At 41.9% G+C, this 22459-nt stretch overlaps 1 protein-coding gene across 4 annotated transcripts in view; it reads right to left on the bottom strand.

Annotated features, from left to right (window-relative positions):
• The window catches only part of TBC1D30 (TBC1 domain family member 30), a 76601-nt gene that overhangs the window by 14519 nt on the left and 39623 nt on the right, over window positions 1-22459 (bottom strand). For all 4 annotated transcript variants that reach the window (XM_045789658.2, XM_045789659.2, XM_045789660.2 and 1 more), the window contains 7 exons: window positions 19386-19447; window positions 18808-18873; window positions 16868-16993; window positions 14975-15160; window positions 9109-9277; window positions 6877-7045; window positions 1873-1978 (listed from right to left, as the gene is read on the bottom strand). In XM_045789658.2, coding sequence (XP_045645614.2) covers window positions 1873-1978; window positions 6877-7045; window positions 9109-9277; window positions 14975-15160; window positions 16868-16993; window positions 18808-18873; window positions 19386-19447 — 884 coding nt within the window. The remainder of the gene's footprint in view (window positions 1-1872; window positions 1979-6876; window positions 7046-9108; window positions 9278-14974; window positions 15161-16867; window positions 16994-18807; window positions 18874-19385; window positions 19448-22459) is intronic.

Raw genomic sequence — 22459 nt, forward strand, 5'->3', positions numbered from 1 at the left:
GAGATGGTATGTGCACTAGAACTTTTCAGGAGGAGGCAGGCCTTGAACATGTGGAGGCAGAAGGGAAAGACTGAGCCGAGGGGGCACAGGGACAGAGGAGGCATATTCCCAGGGATTTCAGGGAGCGTGGAAGACAGCCTGACTTGACTAGACTAAGTCAAGGGTACAAAACGGAGCAGCATGGCTGGAAAGATAGGTTAACACCAGACAGTCAAGAGCACTGGATGGTAAGCTGAGAAATCCACGCTTCATTTTGTAGGCAGTACATCAAAGGAGCTATTGGAGTTTCGTGAGTGAGGGAGAAAGGACGACACACCAGAGTCCTGCCTTGGGCATATGATTCAGGCAGTTGTGTGGGACGTAGGGGATCTCATACGTGGAAAATGCCAAGAACGGACCTCACATCCAGAGCCATGTTCAGTAAAAGGTACTTCCCTCTGAGTGAGGATGAACAATGATGCAGCAATGGCCCTGGGATACGTGAGAAGAGTCGGGATCAGAGCATCGATGTCAGCGTCGACAGAACCCTTCCTCCTCTGAGACAGGAAAGAAGGAAGAAGAGATGAGAATGCAAAGAAAAGTTGAAATGAGAAATACAAATGTTCAAGGAAGTTCTATCAGGTGGCCAACATTCTCAATGAGTCAGGTAGCTGTCTGCTAAAAATCAGGGATTCTGAGAAGGAGCTGGAGATGCCAGCAAATGAGCAAAGGAATAGAAATTCCCCCACTTCTCCAGCCCTAAGTCAGGGTCTGAGCCTTCGTGTACCAATCTGTTGACTGGGCCCAGCACCCAAACATGACCTCACACATGGAACCCAACATAAGGGTAAAAGCTAAAACCCAGAAAAAGGAGAGAGAAATCACAGAGAAAGAAGGAAATAAGGCCCAAAGACAACCTTGGACAAGACCCATGGTTGGTTAGTGGGCAAGAGAAACAACCAGGAAGAGAAGCAGCAGCAGTCAGAAGCATCAGAGGAAAATAAGGGTAAAATTATATTACACAACCTAATGGAAGAGAGAATGTTAAGAAATTTGCTATCTTTTCTATACTCACTATCAATTTTAATGCCTTCATGAATATAATACTGAGATATAATAACATGCCAGAAAGTAACAAAACCCTTCAAGTCTTTCATATTGAAACTTAACGATTAAGACATAGATCTCACTGTCCTGGGATGGAGTCCGCATCGGGCTCCCTGCTCAGCAGGGAGTCTGCTTCTCCCTCTCCCTCGGCCCCTCCCCCCACACTGTGCTCTATCTCTCAAATAAATTAAATCTTTAATAAAAATACATAATAACATGAGTAGAAAATATAGGTAAGACAAACCAAAATGCTGATTAGACTAATCTCCTTTTTATCCTCAATAATTTCTCCCACAAAATAATTATGTTGCCCCACAAGTCTCCCTTTAAAAGGTTAAAAATCAGATTCGTGGGTGCCTGAATTTGCCTCAGTCAGTTGAGCATCTGACTCTTGATTTCAGCTCAGATCATGGAATCGAGCCCCACGGTAGGTGCTCTGTTCAGTGGGGAGTCTGTTTGAGGATTCTCTTCCTCTGCCCCTCCCCCTGCACACTCTTTTTCTCTCTCTCTTTCTCTCTCGAAGAAATAAATAAATCTAAAAAAAAAAAATCAGATTCGGAAGTTTTGGGGGTTTTTTTTGGAGGCTGGACTTTTAAGCAACACAGCTTGAATGAAGCATAACAAATATCCATGATTCATGTCTTTCTTCCTCTTGTGACATAGTTACATTCTGATCAAATTACATATAGACTCCCGGTCAAGTGAAAAACTAAATCTGAGGGCTGACCAAACATATTTCCCTGAGTTCCCTGAGTTCCCTGAGGTGGGGCCGTGGTGCCCACTCACCTGCATGAGTTCGTGGCTTTCCAGAAGGTCGTTCTCTAGCATCTCCTGGGTGAGGCGCCCCATGGTGCTGTAGAATTCATCTGCTGTCTCACAGCATTCTATCTGCCTGAAGAACAGAAGAAGAAAATGTTTAGGACCCCATGCTGGTTATCAGGTATATACTGCAGGTGCAACCGGATGTTGCCTCTTGCCATCGAAGTCAGCATCAACAAAAATCACAATCCTCGGCCATCAACAAAAATCACAATCCTGGGCACTTGCCCATGGCCTCGTCACAGTTTGCATGTCCTGGCTTGCAATTCTCTGCTATTCCCAAATAAACCCATTTTTGCTGATTTTTTTTTTTTTTAATCACAACCCTGGTACAGAGTTTGCCCAAAAAATACCAAAGGCGGCTTAGAGGTACTTATTACAGAATGAGTTCCTATCGTTCCTATCTGGTCGCCAGCCTCACAGCCCCACCTGTGGCATCTTTATTATTTTCACGTGACACCGTCTACACATCCCAATGCCCACCACCAATCAGAACTAATAACCACAAAATTGAGTACTGAAGAACAATTACCCCCTGCAGGGAGTCTGGGGCTCTTCATCTGCAAAATGGTGCTATCACTGATAGACTGAAACCAAACCACAGTAGAAGTGAAACATGAGAAATGCAAGAACAAGAACTTTTCTGCATATTTCATCATCCACAGGACGCTTTCACAGACAGAAATGTTTCCGTTCTTCTCCGGGCACCGCAGTCAGCCGGAGATTACACCCTGCTCCTTGCATTTGGTTCTACGTGTAAATAAAGAAATCTGTCACCTGGCAACCTATAAGGCAGGTTAGACTTTCATCCTTCTTCTAGAGGGGGGGAAAAAAGGAACGGTCTAAAGCAAAAGAGCTCTTTCCGCCCACGGGTCCTGTCCCTCTGCTTTAATAAAAACAACTTTTTTGGCACAGAAAAATAAATAAATAAATATTAAAAAATAAAGCAAAAGTCCTGTGTGTTTGTTTTATCTATTACAACGTCCTTTGTACAGCAGGATGATTGTATTTGCCCACCGACCATAAGACGTACATTTTGACATATACTAATGTCAGGGAATTTCCACGGGGCCACCCCAAAAAAACATGATGATGGAAAAACTTCAGGTTCTGGAGAGCTCTTCAATCCCATTGCCATTAAATGAAATAGACTGTTGAAGTGCTATTAGAAAACTACAGAGTAGCATGTGGCCATAATTGAAAAAGTGGTTAAGTTTACCCTGGAGGGTGAGGAAGGGAAATCACACTTCAGATGAGTTCTGAAAAATATTCTCCAGGCTGACAAGGAAGAAAAAGCTTTCCAAAGATGTACAGGCCAAAGACGGCAGGCCCTTTCCGGGCCCTGCAAGGAGCTCCACGCAACCAAAGGTGGCCAGGAAGCCCGCATGGCCAGAGGGCAACAGCGAGAGCAGAGGGCACAGGGCTGCAGACAGCAGATGGCAACGGGGTCACGTGCCAGCTGAGCCTCTTCAGGGCAAAAGCCCCTCAAAGGCACTTCCCAGGGAGTGTGGGAACAGATGTGCCCTCGGCAAGGTTGGCTGGAGGTCGCACGGCAAGTGTAGGATTTGCCAGGGAGACCGGGGCAGAAACACCGCGCTAGGCCGGGAGGAGGTATGAGGGAGCAAGCCAACGCAGAGCGTCAGACGAGAAAGGATATGTGAGAGACGCGGGGGAAGGTGCGCTGAGAGTCCACAGCTTACGTATTCCCAAAGCACCCGTGGTGTGAATGAGAAGAAGAAATGCCAACTTGCAGGGGTAAGGGGAATGGAGAGGTCCCATGGATCTGTTGTTCATAATTTTTCCAGTGGAAAGTTTGTGGGTAGGAATACGGGCACTGGAGTCAGAAAGATCCAGGATTAAGTCCCAGCTCTGCGACTAATGAGATATGTGACCAGGACCTGGTCAACTCACCCTCCTGGGGTAGCTTTCGCACTTGGTAAGGCAGGAGAAGAATCCTACCTACTTCCCAGGGTTATGCGGAGACCCAAATGAGACCATGTGTTTAAGCTGCCTGACATAATGAAGGCACTATAGGCGCTTAGGAACGTGTGTTGGCTGCCCTTCCTTTTGCTTAACAGGCGGCATGCTCAAAAAATGTAGAAGCGTAGTGAGCAAAGACACAGAAACACTTAAAGTCCCACCAGTGTGATTCCCTATACCCCCTGAACTTCATAAACAATACCTGCTTAGTGTCAGTAGATTCACATTATTAAAGTGCAGATTCTAGGGGCGCCTGGCTGAGTCGGTCAGTGGTAGACCATGCGACTCTGGATCTCGGGGTTGTGGGTTCGAGCCCCATGTTAGTTGTAGAGATTACTTAAAAATAAAATCTCAAGTTTAAAAAAAAAAAAAAGTGCAGGTCCTTGAGCCAGGGTATCTGGGTTCAAAATCAGGCCCTTCCACTTACTGAGTGACCTTGGGCAATTCACTTAACTTCTCTGTGTCAGTTCCCACGTCTGTAAAATGGGGGTGAGAACAGTACCTACCTCATAAAATGATGGTGAGGATTAAATGAGTTAGTTTCACTTCTAGAGTGCTTAGAGCAATGCTGGTCCACAGTGTGACATCCCTGGGAGGACCAGATGAATAAATTCTGATCCTACACATAATGGATAGTGGGGAGTAAAACCAGAATCTCTTCTTTTCCTCCTGCCCCATAACTACAAGAACTAACACAAAGGCGACTCTAATGGACTCAGCACACAGTAAAGTGCTACACTATTTTAATCCCATGAACTAGTTACCGGGTGACCGTACTATCCCACCCACAGACACTAGCAAAGTTCAAAGAGTTTCAGGCATAGAGTAGGTTGGAAATGTAGGACTGAAGAAAGATCTAGATATTGGCGGGAAATGAAAAGATAAGTAAACAGCACACCAAAACCTTCTCATTTATTTGCCCAGCTGAAAAGCAGTGTATCATAAAACAAAAGCAAAGGAGATAGCTGTGTGATGTTTCAAAATACTTATACACAATAATGATCTTTCTAAATCCCTGAATTGATAGTTGGTGGAGCTTTCTTGCAAAAAGTATGAAATTACTGCAAGTCTCCCAGGAAACAACTTATCATAAATAAAAAGGCTAGTTAAAAGGTTTTTGAAACAAAACACTGGCAGTGATTTATTAGTTTTCTGACATGTTGTCTATGAGTACCCACTCAAGTCATTTATAGCTCTAGGAAAGAAACATCAAAAACTTTTCTGCATCGTAACTATAACAATTTCATCTTAATGTCCCCTCCATTACCCAAAAGGTAGAATTTCAACATAATAGTCATAATATATTAGAGATGGGTGAAAATACCCTCCTTTTTGCAGTTCTACTACTGGTAACAAATGTAAGTAACATCTGTGTGGTAATATGTTTGGTAGTAATAGATTTCATCACAGAATTAATTCTTGATGAAAGGAAAGAAGTTCCATGTGTTCTACTATTTTTTTATTTATTTTAATTTTTTTTATTATATTATGTTAGTCACCATACAGTACATCCCTGGTTTTTTATGTAAAGTTCGATGATTCATTAGTGGCGTATAACACCCAGTGCACCATGCAATACGTGCCCTCCTTACTACCCATCACCAGTCTATCCCATTCCCCCACCCCCTCCCCTCTGAGGCCCCCAGTTTGTTTCTCAGAGTCCATAGTCTCTCATGTTTCATTCCCCCTTCTGATTACCCCCCCTTTCTTTATCCCTTTCTTCCCCTACTGATCATCCTAGTTCTTATGTTCCATAGATGAGAGAAATCATATGATAGTTGTCTTTCTCTGCTTGACTTATTTCACTTAGCATTATCTCCTCCAGTGCCGTCCATGTTGCAGCAAATGTTGAGAACTCGTTCTTTCCGATAGCTGAGTAATATTCCATTGTACATATGGACCACAACTTCTTAATCCAGTCATCTGTTGAAGAGCATCTCGGCTCCTTCCACGATTTAGCTATTGTGGACAATGCTGCTATGAACGTTGGGGTGCATATGGCCCTTCTCTTCACTACGTCTGTATCTCTGGGGTAAACACCCAGTAGTGCAATGGCTGGGTCATAGGGTAGCTCAATTTTTAACTTTTTAAGGGACCTCCACACTGTTTTCCAGAGTGGCTGTACCAACTTGCATTCCCACCGAAAATGTAGGAGGGATCCCCTTTCTCCACATCCTCTCCAGCAATTGTTGTTTCTTGCCTTGTCAATTTTTGCCATTTTAACTGGCGTAAGGTGGTATCTCAGTGTGGTTTTGATTTGAATTTCCCTGATGGCTAATGATTTTGAACATTTTTTCATGTGTCTCTTAGTTAATTATTCCCTGCATATTCTCAGACCACAACGCTCTGAAATTGGAACTCAACCACAAGGAAAAATTTGGAAGAAACTCAGATACTATTTTTTTAAGTAGGATCCACACCCAAAGTGGGGCTTGAGCTCACAACCCTGCGATGGAGAGTAGCACGGTCTACCAACTAAACCAGCTAGGTGCCCTTTGTGTTTTCCACTACTGACTATGTATTAAGCACCAGAGACACCTTGTACATATTATCTCATTTAATTTTATCATGACCCTGAAGGGCAGAACTAAATAAAGACTAAGGATTCAAAAATCATCCAAGAATGTTAATCAACAAACCCAGCTACTCCTCTCCAATCTTCCTCTTCTCCGTTCCTCTCCTTCCCCTACTTCTCAACTAGAGTTCAGGGACAGGCTGCAGAGTAAACCAGCCAGAACACTAGGACTTAGGAGAAGGAGATCTACAGACCTGGAAAAGTCTGCCCCCTTCCCCTAAATAGATTCTATTTTCCCCCCCAACAATCAAGAATCAGCCAACTAAGATTTCAGGGGGCTAAAGCAATTCGACAAAGTTCCCAACTTTCTCTTTTGCTCCTACTTAAATAGAGATGCTTTGCACGTTAGAGCACAACATTGCGTAAGCCCCCCCCCCCCACAGAACAGAACAGAACAGAACGGGGCAATCACTTACTCCCCCAATTTTGCCCAGATGGCCAGCGACACTCTCAAGATGATTTCCGAACCTTCGAAGAAGACTGAATCCCAGATCTTTAAGACCGTATGGTTAGGGAGGCATGTAGCAAAGAGAGTCAGAAACCACTGCATCGTGAAGACATTCGTAAGGGGGGGCTCGTATCCACCTAAAATAAAAAAAAAACACTCTGTGTTTCCTCAGAATAGATGCTTCGCAAAATATAAAATTAGCCTTGTTCAATCATCCATGTCCACCAAATATGTTACATTTCCTGCCTAATTTCTTTTGATCTCTAAATTCAGGTTCTTTCCTCCTTTTTCTCCTTCCTCTTTTTGGAAGAACAGAGGTGTGTTTAATAAAAATCTCAAGAGATTTCCACAAATTCTTTATGATATTTCAGAAATCTTTTTTGAAAAGATTTTATTTAGTTATTTCACAGAGAGAGAGAAAGAGAACGCACAAGCGGGGGGGGGGGGGCAGCAGAGGGAGAGGGAGAAGCAGGCTTCCTGCTAAGCAGGGAGCCCAATGTGGGGCTGGATCCCAGGACCCTGGGATCATGACCTGAGCCAAAGGCAGATGCTTAACTGACTGAGCCATCCAGGGGCCCCGATATTTCAGAAATCTTAACCGAAAACTTAATTTGGCTCTACCTATTGTGGGGTGCTGAAAATTAAGGAGAATATTCTCCTCACCAAAAAACAGGATAGAAAGAAAGGATTTTAAGCCTCTTAAGAGCAGAATCCAATTTTCAAAACCTCATAAAGCCCACTTTTATTCAAATGCTCCTGATAAAAACATAGCTCATTACAAAATTATTTGTCTACTTCTTAAATTATGCACAGCTCTCAGATCACAGTGGAATTAAACTAGAAATCAGTAACAGGAAGAGAGCTGGAAAAGCCCAGAGTATCTGGAGATTAAACAACATGAAATTTTAAAATATTGTGAACTAAACTATACACAGCTCACACTGAAGTTTCTGAGTTCACCAAAAACACAGAGCTCCTTTCTACTTCCCAGGATGACATTAAGTATGTAGTTTATGAAACATAAAAATGTACATATTTAAACTGATCCTCCGTCCAAATTAGTCAGACTATGCATTTACCCAAGGATAAGCCAAAAGAGCTCTATTCTCCTGCACTCATTTTCTCTTCTTCCACAAGAACAAAGGAGCATCTTTGTTCAGAGACTTACAATCTGAGGGCAATGCTTACGGGCAAGTGCAGGACATTGGAGGAAAAGGTGGAACCCAGGAAAGCATGTCTGACGTGGGACAGGCAGTCTATCTGAAGTATTATGAAATTCCCACAGGTGCACAAGGACACTGCAGAGCCAGATTAAATGAGATTATTCAAATGGCTGAAAAGGAAATGCTGAGAGACACCCGGGCACCACTAAAATTTCCAGTGTCCTGTAATCACAGGTTAGGTCCTCACATCCTTTCATACCTTCCCAGATTTAAATGCACGGGTGGGGAACTGGTTACCGTTTACAGGAAACACAACAAACTTCATTGTTCTTTCTGGTACCCTGCACACTGCCAGGGAAGTGCAGGCAGTGGGTACAACCACAGCCGCGAGCTCGGGCGCTTCAGAAAGCTGGGCGATGCCCACCAGACAGCAGCGACTCCATCTCGGCCTCAACCCGGGGCCTCCCTGCAAGGCTCAGATGCTACCTGGAGGTCCTGGGGAGCTCATTCACCTCTAGTAAATCTAAATACTCTTACCATGGAGAGATAAAAGGAGCACTGAATATTTTAATCCAAAAGACTGGTGGTTTATCTCCCAAAACTTAAGGAAGATACATATTCCTCTCTCCATAGGCTCCATGGTTCAGGCAAACCCAGTCTTTTTGTAAATTGTACCATCCTCGGCTTGAAACAACTCCTATGGCTTGGTGCCAGCTGAGAGCAGCTCAACTGGATGGTAAGACACAGACTGCACTCTTCATCTAGAGTGCGATACATCATTTTAGGTGTTGAGCCGGTAGTGGTAAAGTATTCGGTTCTTGACGGATTTCCTAACCAGGACCAGTCAGAGGTTCAACGTGTGGCCCTGTGATTTTTTCAGTTGTGTTTCTGTTCTCTAGCCATCTAGTTCACCGCACCAAACGCTCACTAACAGAAATACCTGAAAACAAGTATTTCCGCTCAAGGTTTAGGCTCAGGTTGTAGAATCGGGGAAGTAAAATATTTTCAAAGGTATCACAGCACTGAGTCATCACTACCTCCACTTTCCTTGTTTGCTGTTCTCTGAAGAGTATCCAGGTGCTGAGATAATTCGGGGAGCTTCAGTCTCAAGAGATCTCTGAAGACAGCCATATCCACAGACAAAGCCCGGAGATTATTGACAAAATAGCTCTCGGGAAGTACCTTATCAATAAGGTAAATCATAATCTGAAGAAAAAAATAAAGAGTAAGATTGCTTCCTAAAACTAGAATCCCAATATGTCCCAAATAGAAGGAACATATTCAAAAATGCAGTTAGCCAAAGCACACCAACCTTCCAATGTGTCAATACCGAATATTCTGGAATTTCAAGGTTCATCTCCATGCTGGGTAAGGAGCGAGTGGCATAATGATTAAGTAACTCAGACCCACAGCCCACTGCTGTCTAAAGTTTCTAGATGGGCCACTAGACCTGAGCTCACCCCCCTAAGGAGCTGTGCTGGTACAACCCTCAGCCTCACTCAGAAGTGATGGAGCCCATGCACCACCAGCAGCCAGCAGGAATCCCAATACTGGCTCCCTGATGTCAGCACAGTTTCACAACCTTCATATGAAAACCAAGAGCTGAGCCATCATAACTCCCCCCGCCCCCGCAGTGAAAGCAAGTCTCGAGATACACTCAGCATCAACCCGGTTATTAGAACTCAGAGTGGCCTTTAGCCCACTTTCCTCTCCCAGGAGAATGCAACAAGGGTTTTGTTTGAACATATGGTACTTTCAAAATCTGGATTTATTTCATAAGATTGCCTCACCAGTTCTTGAAATTACTACTTTCATTCTTACTTTTCTATTTGTGTTACCTTTGTTAAGATGTCAAGAACCAGCAGAATGACCCAGCAAAATGCAAGAGTTCTATATGCCAATCTCTGGTCCTTCCCCTGTCAGCTCATATCCTCTGTTGTGCTCCTTCTCCCTAGACCACTCACTCCCCAGAGTGCAGGAAAAACACAATTATAAGAATAAAATCATAGCTGACCCTATATCATGGTCTCACATTTTAATTTTCAGTCTAACATGAAACTCTATTTTCCAAGAAAATTCTCTCCCAGACCTGACAAGGGCCCATCTTTCCCTCATCTCTGGCTTGTAATTTCTACTTTTTAGGGTCATTGTTTCGACTAAGTCAATAAGGACTGGGCCATACTCTTTTTTTTTTTTTTTTTAAGATTGTATTTATTTATGTGACAGAGAGACAGCCAGTGAGAGAGGGAACACAGCAGGGGGAGTGGGAGAGGAAGAAGCAGGCTCCCAACGGAGGAGCCCGATGTGGGATTCGATCCCGGAACACCAGGATCACGCCCTGAGCTGAAGGCAGACGCTTTAACGACTGCGCTACCCAGGCACCCCAGGACTGGGCCATACTCTTGAGAGGGTCCCTCTGAGACCTTTATTATAAGAGTGGGTAGGTGGAGCTTAGCAATAAAGGGAGTACAGTATATTCAATCTGTGTGGAGGAAGGAGGTCTTGGAGAGACTGGGGCCAGTTGCTGGGGAGTGCAGATGTCCAGCACAGCAGACTGCCCTCTCTGAGTAAGGACAAGAGGGATGTTACAGGATCACAAAGGCAATATTTAAAGGGAATGGTCTACTGCTGCACTTTTTATCTAAGGATATAATACTAAGAGAGATACTTCAGCTTTTCTGAGCTCTCAAAATTACATGAAACAAGAAAAACAAAAATAAATGTTCAATTATCATAGTAATTCCTGTGACACATTGAAATTCTCTGTCCAAAGGCATCTCAAACTCTGATGCAGGACACCAGAGACAGCTCTGTGTAATGTTAGGTACGTCACTCCACCCACTAATCTATTTCGAAGACCACACATTAGACCTTTTTAAAAAAATTAGGATAAATAATGGCAATGGTGCAAAAAGAGTCTCTTCAACAAATGGTGCTGGAACAATTGGACATCCACATGTCAAAAAATAAATCTAGACACAAACCTTACACCTTTCACAAAAAAATTGACTCAAAAGAGATCACAGACGTAAATGTTAAATGCGAAACGATAAATCTCTTAGAAGATAACATAGCCCAGATGACCTTGGGTATGGTGATGACCTTTTAGATGCCAAGAGCAAGGACACGATACATGGAAGAAATCACTGGTAAGCTAGATTTCTTCAAAATTAAAGAACTTCGGTTTTGCGAATGATAACTTCAAGAGAATGAGAGGACAAGCCACAGACTGGGAGAAAATATTTGTGAAAGACCTATCTGATAAAAGACTGTTATCCAAAATACACAAAGAACTCTTAAAACTCAAAATAAAACGATGTGACTAAAAATGGACCAAACACTCTAACAGGTACTTCGCCAAAGACGTATTCAGATGGGATATAAGCTTATGAAAAGATGCTTCACATCATACGTCCTCAGGGAAATTCAAATTAAGACGAGATACCACCGCTTGCAATGATTAGCATGGCCGAAATGTGGAATGCTCCCAACACCCAATGCTGACAAGGGCGTGGAGTACCGGGAACTCGCACACATCGCTGGTGGGAATGCAAAATGGTACAGCCACTTTGGAAGACAGTTTGGTGGTGTCTTACAAAACTAAATATACTCTTACCATATGATCCAGCGATCACACTCACTGGTATTTACCCAAAGGAGCTGAAAACTCACATCCACACAAAACCTGCACACAGATGTGTATACCAGCTTTATTCATATTTGCCAAAACTTGGAAGCAACAGAGACGTCCTTCAGCAGGTGAATGGATAAACACACTAGGCATATCCCGACAGTGGAGTATTATTCAGCACTAAAAATAAATCAGCCACCGGGGGCGCCTGGGTAGCGCAGTCGTTAAAGCGTCTGCCTTCAGCTCAGGGCGTGATCCCGGCGTACCGGGATCGAGCCCCACATCAGGCTCCTCGGCTGGGAGCCTGCTTCTTCCTCTCCCACTCCCCCTGCTGTGTTCCCTCTCTCGCTGGCTGTCTCTCTGTCACATAAATAAATAAAATCTTTTAAAAAAATAAATAAAAAATAAATAAATAAATGAGCCACCAAGCCACGGAAAGACACGAAGGAACCTTAAATGCATATTACAAAGTGGAAGAAGCCAACCTGAAAAGGCTACACAAACCGTATGATTCCAACTACATGACATTCTGGATACAGCAAGACTGTAGAGATGGTAAAAAGAGCAGAGGTTGCGGGAGGGTGGGGGGATGAACAGGCGGAACACAGACGATTGTCAGGGCAGTAAACATCCTCTGTACGAATATTACAACAATAAAGACAGGTCATTAAACATTTGTCTAACCCACAGAATGTACAACACCAAGGGTGAATCCCAATGTAAACTCTGCACTTTAGGTGATCACGACATGTTGACAGAGGTTCATGACAGAGGTTCATGGATTGTAACAAATGTACCCTTGGTGGGGGATGTTGATGGTGGCGGAGGCGGTACGCGCGTGGGGGCAGGAGGCATATGGAAAATCTCTGTACCTTCCTCTCAATCTTGCTGTGAAACTGCTCTAAAAAAAATTACGTATTTTTTTAAAGTAAATAATGAAGGAGCTTCAACGTTTTCACAAATAGTTAAAAACAGTTACTAACGAAAACCAGTAGGTGCTGAAAAGCACTCAAAATGGTTTGCCTACATCTCAAATAACTATATATCTGCCTAATAATTAAAATTTGCAGGGGCCAAAATAGCTGCTGAAAAACACTGACCCCCAATATCTTCCTTTGCATCTGAAGTGATTCCTCGTGAATCTAACCTTCCTCTGCGTATTTAATGTCTAACCACAAGATTCCGAAATGATGATGATGATGTCATTTCATTTCATGAGTTCATTTTCTTAGAGGCCGAAATATAAATATTCTGTTCCTCAGTTTTCTCTCATCCATCTTTTTTATGTGAATTTTTAGTTTCTCAAGGAGTTTCTTTCATGATTTGATTGGCATGTATGTCCCCTCCCCCAGACTTCTCCACCTCACCCCCTAACCTGAACTGCTTATTCCAACCTTTCAACGGAAGAGTTCTCATTTTATAGTCATGGAAATTACCTCTGAAAAGAAAAAATCGACTAAAGCTGATAGACTGAGTTTAAAAAAAAAAAAAGGCTTAATAAAAAATGTTTTAAACTCATGTATTTGATTTGTCACTGGCTCCCCCTCCCCCACTTATTTGATGAACAAGTAGTTTCAGAGCTGTTTCCTTAAGTACAAGAATGGAAAAAATGAAAGGGTGAATACAGATTTAGACTAGGTCGGGCTGGGTTTATAATTAATTCCACCATGATGCATATAAAACCAGGAGGAACATTTGTTTGTTTTTCCATATGACATTAGTCAGTGACTGGGAAGATCACTAAGGTATTTACCACAATCAAATACAAGGCTGGGGTTGGGGGAGGCTCTTGAATACAAAGAGTAAGTATCCAGCCCATCCATCACAAAGCAATGCAACCAATAGCAGTTTGAGAGCTCAAATATGAATTAGCAACCCCATATTGCCCCCAAGCTAATAAGGAAGTAGCCATTATGTGCATGTTAAATGCTTCATTTCTCATAAAGATTCTTTCTGGTGACTCCCAGACTCACATTCCAATTTATAAGCTTAAATTGCTTGTAACCTATCTCAGAGTGTTTCCAGAAAGTTTTTTACTAATAAAGCTTCCAGGCATTGAAGATTAAAAGATAATAAAATATAATTCACTTCCATAACCTTTCTCCATGCAAACAGCTTCCATCATACACTCACTCCATCCATTATACACTCACTCCCAACTTACCTCCTCCATACCTCCCCCCATCTATGAAATAGTAAAGCAACCCAATAAGAAGATCCAACCAAAATTAAACATAACTTGTGGAGTAGGCAGTTTCTAACATGACACCTGTGACTTCCACCTCTTGGTAGTCACATCCTTACATAAGCCCTTCCCCTTGAGTAAGAGCTGGACCTAGTGACTGGCTTCCAATGAATAGAATATGGCAAAAATGATGGAATGTAACTTCTGGTACTCAGCTACAAAACTGCAACTTAATCTCTCCTACCTTGCTCACTCTCTTTTACTCTCTTAATCACTCTGAGCAATGCCAGCCACCTTGTTGTAAGATGGAGACATGGCAAAGAACTAAAAAAGGTCTCCAGCCAACAGCCAGCCAGGAACTTAGGCCCTCGGCCCAGCCACCTGTGACGAATTAAATCTTGCCAACAACCACATGAACTTGGAAGCGAATGCTGTCTCCACCTGAGCCTTCAGATGAAGCTGCAGTCCCAGCCAGCAGTTTGGATGCCACAATGATACGACTTTGAGCCAGCTACGGTGCACCCAGATTCCTGACTCAAAGAAACTGTGAGGTAAATCATGTTTGCTATTTTAAGTGGCTAATTTGTTACGAGCCATGAAAAATTAATACAATTCATATTCAACTTGCTTTAAAAATGTGATGTTTTGGGGCGCCTGGATGGCGCAGCGGTTAAGCGTCTGCCTTCGGCTCAGGGCGTGATCCTGGCGTTATGGGATCAAGCCCCACATCAGGCTCCTCCGCTAGGAGCCTGCTTCTTCCTCTCCCACTCCCCCTGCTTGTGTTCCCTCTCTCGCTGGCTGTCTCTATCTCTGTCGAATAAATAAATAAAATCTTTAAAAAAAATAAAAATAAAAATGTGATGTTTTATATGTGGGACCAAAAACATAATTATTCTCCTCACATTTGGCCGCTACAGGAGTCTGTCACTTGACCTGGCTTTACCGTGGGGGAAATGGTCATTAGGGGTCATTACAAAGGTGCAGCAAACATCTTGGAAGGGGGGTGGGACATCAGGGAGGAGGAATTACAGTTCCAGTATTTCACTCTCAGAAGAATTTCAATTGCCCTTCAAAGTCTCATACTCACTTTCAGTGCATCCCCTTCATTGCCTTCCACTACTTCCAGAATTAGAGCAGCCAGGATGTTAAAGCCTTGGCAGTACCCAACATTCTTGTTCCATCGGGCGTAGGCCAACAGGACCCGTTTTAACACAACCCTGTCCTGCTCAGCCTCCTGGCCACAGTAAGAGCTGCAGCCTGTGCGGTGAAGATCCTGCAGGAGGCAAACATGGTTTTTTAAAATGGCTCCTTATAGTCGCTCCAAAAAAATGCTTTTAGTTATAACTTTGCCTCAGCATTATTATCAACACGGATTTTAGTTTTTAAAAATGTTATACACCTGAGCCAAAACAATTTTTTAAATTTTTTCTTAATGTTTTCTAATAGGCTAAGATACATTTTTTTCCCAGTTTTATTGAGATATAGTTGACTTAGAACATCGTCAAGAGGCATTTCAGTCAGGCAACTTTTCTAACCTTCTTTATAATTTCCTGTCAAAATTTAAAGTGTTTCCAGAATTAACACAAAAGTGATTCAGGATCAACAAAAATTACATTACCTGTCTATATAAATTGACAGTTTCTTTTAATACTATGTCTCAGATAAAGCAAGTCATTTCAACACATGTAGGACAGATGTTAACATTATTCCTTTCTCTGAAACACGATGTGATATTCAGCTATCAAAACTCTAAATAAGATTAAGGAGCAAAATCAAAATAGCAAATATGCAATCTGACTGGAGAGAGACAGGAAAGCCATTCTGTACAAGACAGAAAAATCTATCAGAATTGTTTTATAAATTTGTATAAAACATACAGAAACATCTGTCACACTTTAATATTTAATGAGGACAATATATATCATTTAATAACTCAGCAGAGACTATGGTTTTCAGGAGCTAGTGTCATTTTTACTGACACAGCAGTCACTTCAAGGAGAAAAATGAAAGATCCTCTTAATAACATGGTTGTTATAAAATGTATACGACCTTAACTCACAATTTAAAAGAAAGAAAACATTTCAAATACGGAATACTTCATCTCTGAGAAACATTCTGAAATCCTGAATAAACAGCTGAAATGCGGACAGTGCCCAGGCTTTTAAAACATACAAAATAGAATTTCATCATTGTTTTTAACATCTGTCTGAAACAGACCAAGTTAGACCACAAAGTAGCTCCTTTCAGTTAGTACTTCTTCAAGAAAAAAGTATCTTCAAATCTGTCAAAACCTTAGCCAAATTCTGGTGGCCAAAATGTATATGAGACAACTTTCCTTTTAAAACCCCAGCTTAGCATTACACTGTAATGAACTCCTATAAAATCAAAAGCCATGTGCTAGAGGCTTATGTAAGAGAACAAGAGTGGGATCAAATGGTATCAGCAACCTTGGCTTTTGGCAACAGGCCCTAATCAATTGTAATAATCCCAGTAGGCAAACCACAGCTGCCTCCACAGCTGGCTTGACCCCTTGACCATCTGGTTTTAAGTAGACCCATCAGTCACTCTATCTTCATAAATTGGCAGTTAAGAAATCATCAAAGACCCTAGTAAGAACCCAATTATTCTAATATGAAATATACTTAACTTTAAATTTCCCAACCTGTAACTTTTATGTCAAAATTCAGCTAACAGCACTGACCCATGCTAAAGAAAGAAAAAGAAATTTCAATCTCTTATCAAGTGAGCAAGATAAATAAATAGAATAGGAATAGGAACATTTTCTTCTTACTGCCAACATGCAAATTTATGAAAACAAGACCATAGTCAAAGTTCCCATTAAAAGGCTGTTAACTAATGGAATAAGAAAGCAGAAAATACACAGACATTCAGACTATAAGGTTTGATCCTCTGTCCAGGGAACATCTGGCTCTTAGAAACCTTCTAAGTCAGGACAACAGGCCAAACTCAGGGGTCTTACCTTGACTATCTGAATTCCCATCGAGTCATCATCAGGATTACTCCTTTCATTGAAAGTGAAGCGCATGGTTTTGTCCCAATCAATAGCTATACTGTGCAAATAATGATCTGCCAAGGTCAACCAAACCTAAAATATTAAGATATAAAGAAGAATGCTAGGGGCGCCCGGGTGGCGCAGTCGTTAAGCATCTGCCTTCGGCTCAGGGCGTAATCCCAGCATTCTGGGATCGAGCCCCACATCAGGCTCCTCCGCTAGGAGCCTGCTTCTTCCTCTCCCGCTCCCCCTGCTTGTGTTCCCTCTCTCGCTGGCTGACTCTATCTCTGTCAAATAAATAAATAAAATCTTTAAAAAAAAAAAAAAAGAATGGTAAAGTAAAATCTATAATTTCACCTTTCTTATTAAAAAATAGTTATTGCATCTAACAAGAAAATGGGAACTGATCCTAGACCAAATAGAACCCACACGTAGGAATCAACTTTTCATTGAAATGTTTGCTTTACTGAATTGCACCAGTTAGGGCCTTTCATTTCTTCTTTCCACTAACATTTGTTGAGCTTCTACTATGCACCCAAGCAATGATTCAGGCATTAGGTATACTGTTAAGAAAAAAAAAAAAAAAAGTCAACTCCTATTTCAGTTCACTGGATTAGGTATATTATCTTCTGAGCTTGTTATACTTGGCTCAGAATTGCTGTCTGTACTTGGACGTTCATGGGGAATGGGTCTTTTTTTCACCATGGAGCAGCCTCTGCTTTAAATCATCCTTCAGTCTCTCTCACACACACAAATCTGACAGATGGGGTCCCATAATGAATAACTTTTTTAAAAGAGTCACTGGATATTTTTATTCCTTTGATTACTTTATCCTGAAAAGCTGTTTCCGTAAGATTTTTAATGTATATGTTGAGGAAACCCCAATGTTCAAATTCTAGGGATATTAAGACTAGGTTTATAAATTACTATACGAAGAAAGTATTTCAAGTTTTTGTATTTGAACATACTTTAGCAGGAGTAACACTGATCATTATCTCCAGCCAGATTTTTCTCCCAAACATCAGAAACACATGCCTTATATTCAATCTAACAGGAATCCATGTCAGTTCAGCCTTCAAAATGTAACTAGAATCTGACCCCTTTTCTCCATCTCCACTACTGCAACCTGGATCCACCTCTTGCCTGAATTATCCCAAGTCTTCCATTGATCTCCCTGCTTCTGCCCTTGTCCCTCATATTATCAAGCCAGAGAGGTCCATTTAAAATATAAGTTGTATCAGGTTGGTCCCCCACTCAAAACTTCCTAATGCTGCCCATCTCGGGCTGGGCAAAGGTCCTACTATGACCTATAAGGTCTACGTGATCTGCCATCGCCTCACCCCCAGCACATTTACCTCTATGACCGTCTCTCCAATTGCTTTCCCCTTGCTCCCTGTGCTTCAGCCACCCTAGCCTCTTGCTTTTGCTTGCATACTCCTGAGATACTCTCGCTGGAGGGTGTTTCCCCCTGTTTGCAGTGCTCTTCTCCCAGGTAGCTGCCTTCCCAGCTGCTCACCTCCATCAGGGCCCCATTCAAATGTCACCTTGCTATTTAAAATTCCACCTCCTTATCCCCATTCCCCCACCCCCACCCGCTCTCCTCATTTCTTTCTCTGCTTTAATTTTATGCATGGCACTTATCACCATCTAACATACTTTATACTGTGTTCATTGTAAACTCCATGAGGACAAAAACTTTGGTCTGTTTATCCTCCCACTCCTGTATCCTCAGGATCTGGGACTGGCACAGAATCGATCATCAATAAATGTTTATTAAATGAATAAAAAATGAAGAGAGACAGCTTTCAAATTACTAAATCTAGAATATTCTTTTGGACATTTCAGACACTTTAAAGAGGAACACAGTGCTGATCCTTTTGTATTTTAGCCCTCTGAGTCCTCCTTACCTTTCTCCTCCATTCCTTTGGTATTCCTGTTGATAATCTGGCAACTGCCTTGAGAGCATCATACCACTGGGAACATGGAAGAAACACTGAATTGGTAAAGTGATAATACTCACCTGAATAAGCGCTTTCAACCTTTTTCCTATTTTGACACCCAGAGAGTTATGGCAAAATTTGTACAGCACACTGAGGTGAATAGAACTTCTTTCAGCTAGGCTCCAATGTCTACCCACCCCCCACCTTAGGTACTCTTAATACACCTGGGACTCATGTGCACACACAATGGTTGGGAAGCTCTAGTTCAGAAACAAAAACATGTATTATGGATTCAAAATAATATATATTCAGGTTTTTAAATCTTTTCTCACACTTGCACCATTAATAGCAAGTATAAAATTTTTCTTCGCAGATATAAATCCAGGCCACTTGTAGGCTCATAAGTTAATTTACCTATAATTTTAAAAACTGACTCACCTTATGTGTATCAAAGTATATGCTAATTTTCCTACTCCGAGAATATATCTCAGTGTACTTTGTAGATGCCCCCGAATAAGAGTATTTTCAAAACCGAAAATAGTTACCTGCTGAAAACCATTTTGACCTAAAGATGGCTCAAGAGTGAACTTCAACTTTGTGTCAACTCCTAAAAGAAAAATATAAAATTGTTATTTTGGAAGAAAATAACAAGTTAGATCAAAAATAAAAGTAAAAATTAACCTGATTCTACTGAATCATCATAACATTTTTAAAGCATATGTTTTTACTAAATTTTAGTCAATTTTGTTAAAATTAAAGGTAATAATACTGATTTTTAAAATAGAAAAACATCCTGCGGCCACTAGAACGGAGCTTACCACACAGAATGGTGGCTTCCACAACTGTCGGGAACGTAAAAAAAACAAAAACAAGACACCACAGACTTGCAATCACTCAGACGCCCCCCCACTCAACTTTGGTTCCTACAGTCAAACAAATTATTTAACTTGTCTCAGTCTCAATTCCTTTTTTTTTTTTTTGAGAGAGAGAGAGAGAGAGCACAAGAGCACATGGGGAGGGGGGCAGAGGGAGAGGGAGAGATTAATATGCAGGCTCCGTGCCCAGAGCAGAGCCCAGACGGGGCTGAAACTCAGGACCCCGAGATCATGACCTGAGCTGAAACCAAGAGTTGCTGGCTTAACTGACTGAGCCACCCAGGCGCCCCTCAATTCTTTATCTTTAAAATGAGGATGATAATATCTATGTCAGTAGATTGTTGTGAAGGTTAACTATAAACCACCCAACACAGTATAATTAATATTTATGAAACTTAGGAAGAGAATTCTCTACTTACAGAATTTGCTTTCCAAGACATTTGCATGGACTAAGTCTATGAAGGAAACTTCAGTGAAATATTAAAAGTTATAAAAATAATGTCACTGCCTTCTCACTTGTGGAATAATCCATGTTAACAATCTTATTTGGAGATTTTCATGTATCTTAAAATTCTGTCATGATACACTTGCTCATTGAAGATAAAACAGTTGGTATGTTTAATCATAGACTACAAGCTAAAAATATAATTGGGCTCTAATTCCAAGTTGTCTACAACTTTAAATAAACTTCTTTGATTCCAATCCCAGATCAAAGGAAGAGAACAAAAGAAATAGGAGATTATATCAAGACAATGTGTTTATAATATATAAAGACTACATGCTATATTCATATTGGGCTTTTATTCAGAATTCCACGTTAGAAGTATGTGCTGTTGTTCCTGAAGTGAAATTACATGACAATTTTTATTCCCATATAAATTTTATTAAAAATAATATAATCAAATCTGAAAATGTTTTATGTTCTTTTTCTACAATTTCAAAATCAATTAAATCATATTTCAAGTCACTTTTTTAAAGACTTATTACTTAAAAGTTCAAGGATCAAGATACACCAAACATTATTAACAGCATTTCAGTTTTATAATTTATGATTGTCATTTATGACAATATGTTTGCTTCTAAGATGTTGATTGCAGATTAGACATACTGAAACCCTCCCCACAACTACCACTGCTTAGGACTGGTATGTGGATAGAAACGATCTTCAGAATTTAGAATTACAATAATAAAGTAGACTTGTCCTTTTTAAAAACATATATATATGGAGTCAAGAAGCTGGAAAGAGATGTGCATGAGGTGCCCAAGCCCATGACACTATGCAGATGCCCTTCTTGGGAGTCCTGGAAGAGTACTGAAAATGCAAATGTTGGGTCCTAGATTTCTAAAGTCAAGCTGCGGTACAGAACCCCAGGCATCCAATCAATGCCCTGCTATGTCTTTTCAAAGCTTCAGGGCCACAAGCATATTCTGCCTAAATAGATAAGATCTCCTTCTCCAAGGGTATATCAAGTACCCCCGAAAATTCTCATCTCTCTGAGATGGTTTAAATGAAGTCCTGCCTCAGTGCAGAGCAATGACACGATGGCCACATGATTGCCTCCAGCTGGAGAGAATGATTTAAGGCAGTATGAAAAACACACTTCGTTTTAAGGTTGCTGTCCAGATTCGGGGTGCTGAATGGAGGAGCATATCGTCATGACTTTTGCTTTATTGTAACAAAGGCAAGAAAATTCTGTCCCGTGCTGACTTATTTCAACCGACCTAAAAGCTCTGGATTCCCTGTGTGTATGACCGATTATGCTCCCTTTGCTTTCTCAGAGCACCTGCTGGGCATCAGGTGCTGAAAACCGGCTGGGGTTAGTCTAAACCACAACTATTTTCTCATGATCTAAAATGAGTCACAGGATTTAACTGGAATTGATCATTCACCACCTGCATGGGATAGCTGAAATCAGGTCATTTTCTCCTCTTTTCTTCTGAGTAAGGGAGGGGAGAAGGTTTATGTTTCATCTGATAGTCACTGCTGTTCCGTATTCAGAAATACAAAACATTTTTAACGTGGGAAGGAGATTTTTTTTTTTTAAAGGGTAAAGGAAGATGGTGAATAAATACTACAGTCTCTGCAATTAGACACTTCCTTGGGGAGAAAAACAAAGAAACCACAAGGTTCGTAAAGACAGTCACGCGTACCACCCTTTGGGGTTCTGCGCCTCGTCAGATTCTCGCCAGCAGCCTCAGGATAGCAGGTCCCCGATGGCGCTAGGAGGCAGGGGCGGGGGGAGGACAAACTCGCCTGGAACGACGCTGGTGCCACTCTGGGGACAAGCGAGCCAGCGCTAAGCACCGGTGAGAGTGCAGCCGGCTGCCTCTGCGGCCACCCCTTGACAGAAAGCTCTATGCCCAGGAGCCCGCGCCAGGGCCGGGCCCATAAAACCCCAGGGAGGGATGCTGGGTGGTGGAGCAGACGCGGAGTTATGCAGCCTAGAGAAGCAGGGATGTGTAAACACAAGCTAGCAGTATAAAAGGCCTAGCCTAGCACGCAAAGCGCGCTCCCGGACTTTGGCTCTAAGAAAGAACCTCTACTTGCAAGAGTGCGTCCTACCCGTTCCCCACACGGGCACACAAATTAGAGGCTCCAGGCGAGCAGAGCCTGGCACTCACGCGGCACAGACCCTCAGGAAAATGCACCCGATTTGTCCTTCGCAGCCGCTGCCTTCCCTTCGGTCCCGAAGTATCAAACCTGTGCCTTTCGCTACCTCACACACCTCTTTCAAGATCTAGCT

The sequence above is a fragment of the Ursus americanus genome, chromosome 17 (genome assembly GCF_024610735.1).
Source record: "Ursus americanus isolate L20-20 chromosome 17, mUrsAme1.1.p, whole genome shotgun sequence".
Lineage (NCBI taxonomy): Eukaryota > Metazoa > Chordata > Mammalia > Carnivora > Ursidae > Ursus > Ursus americanus.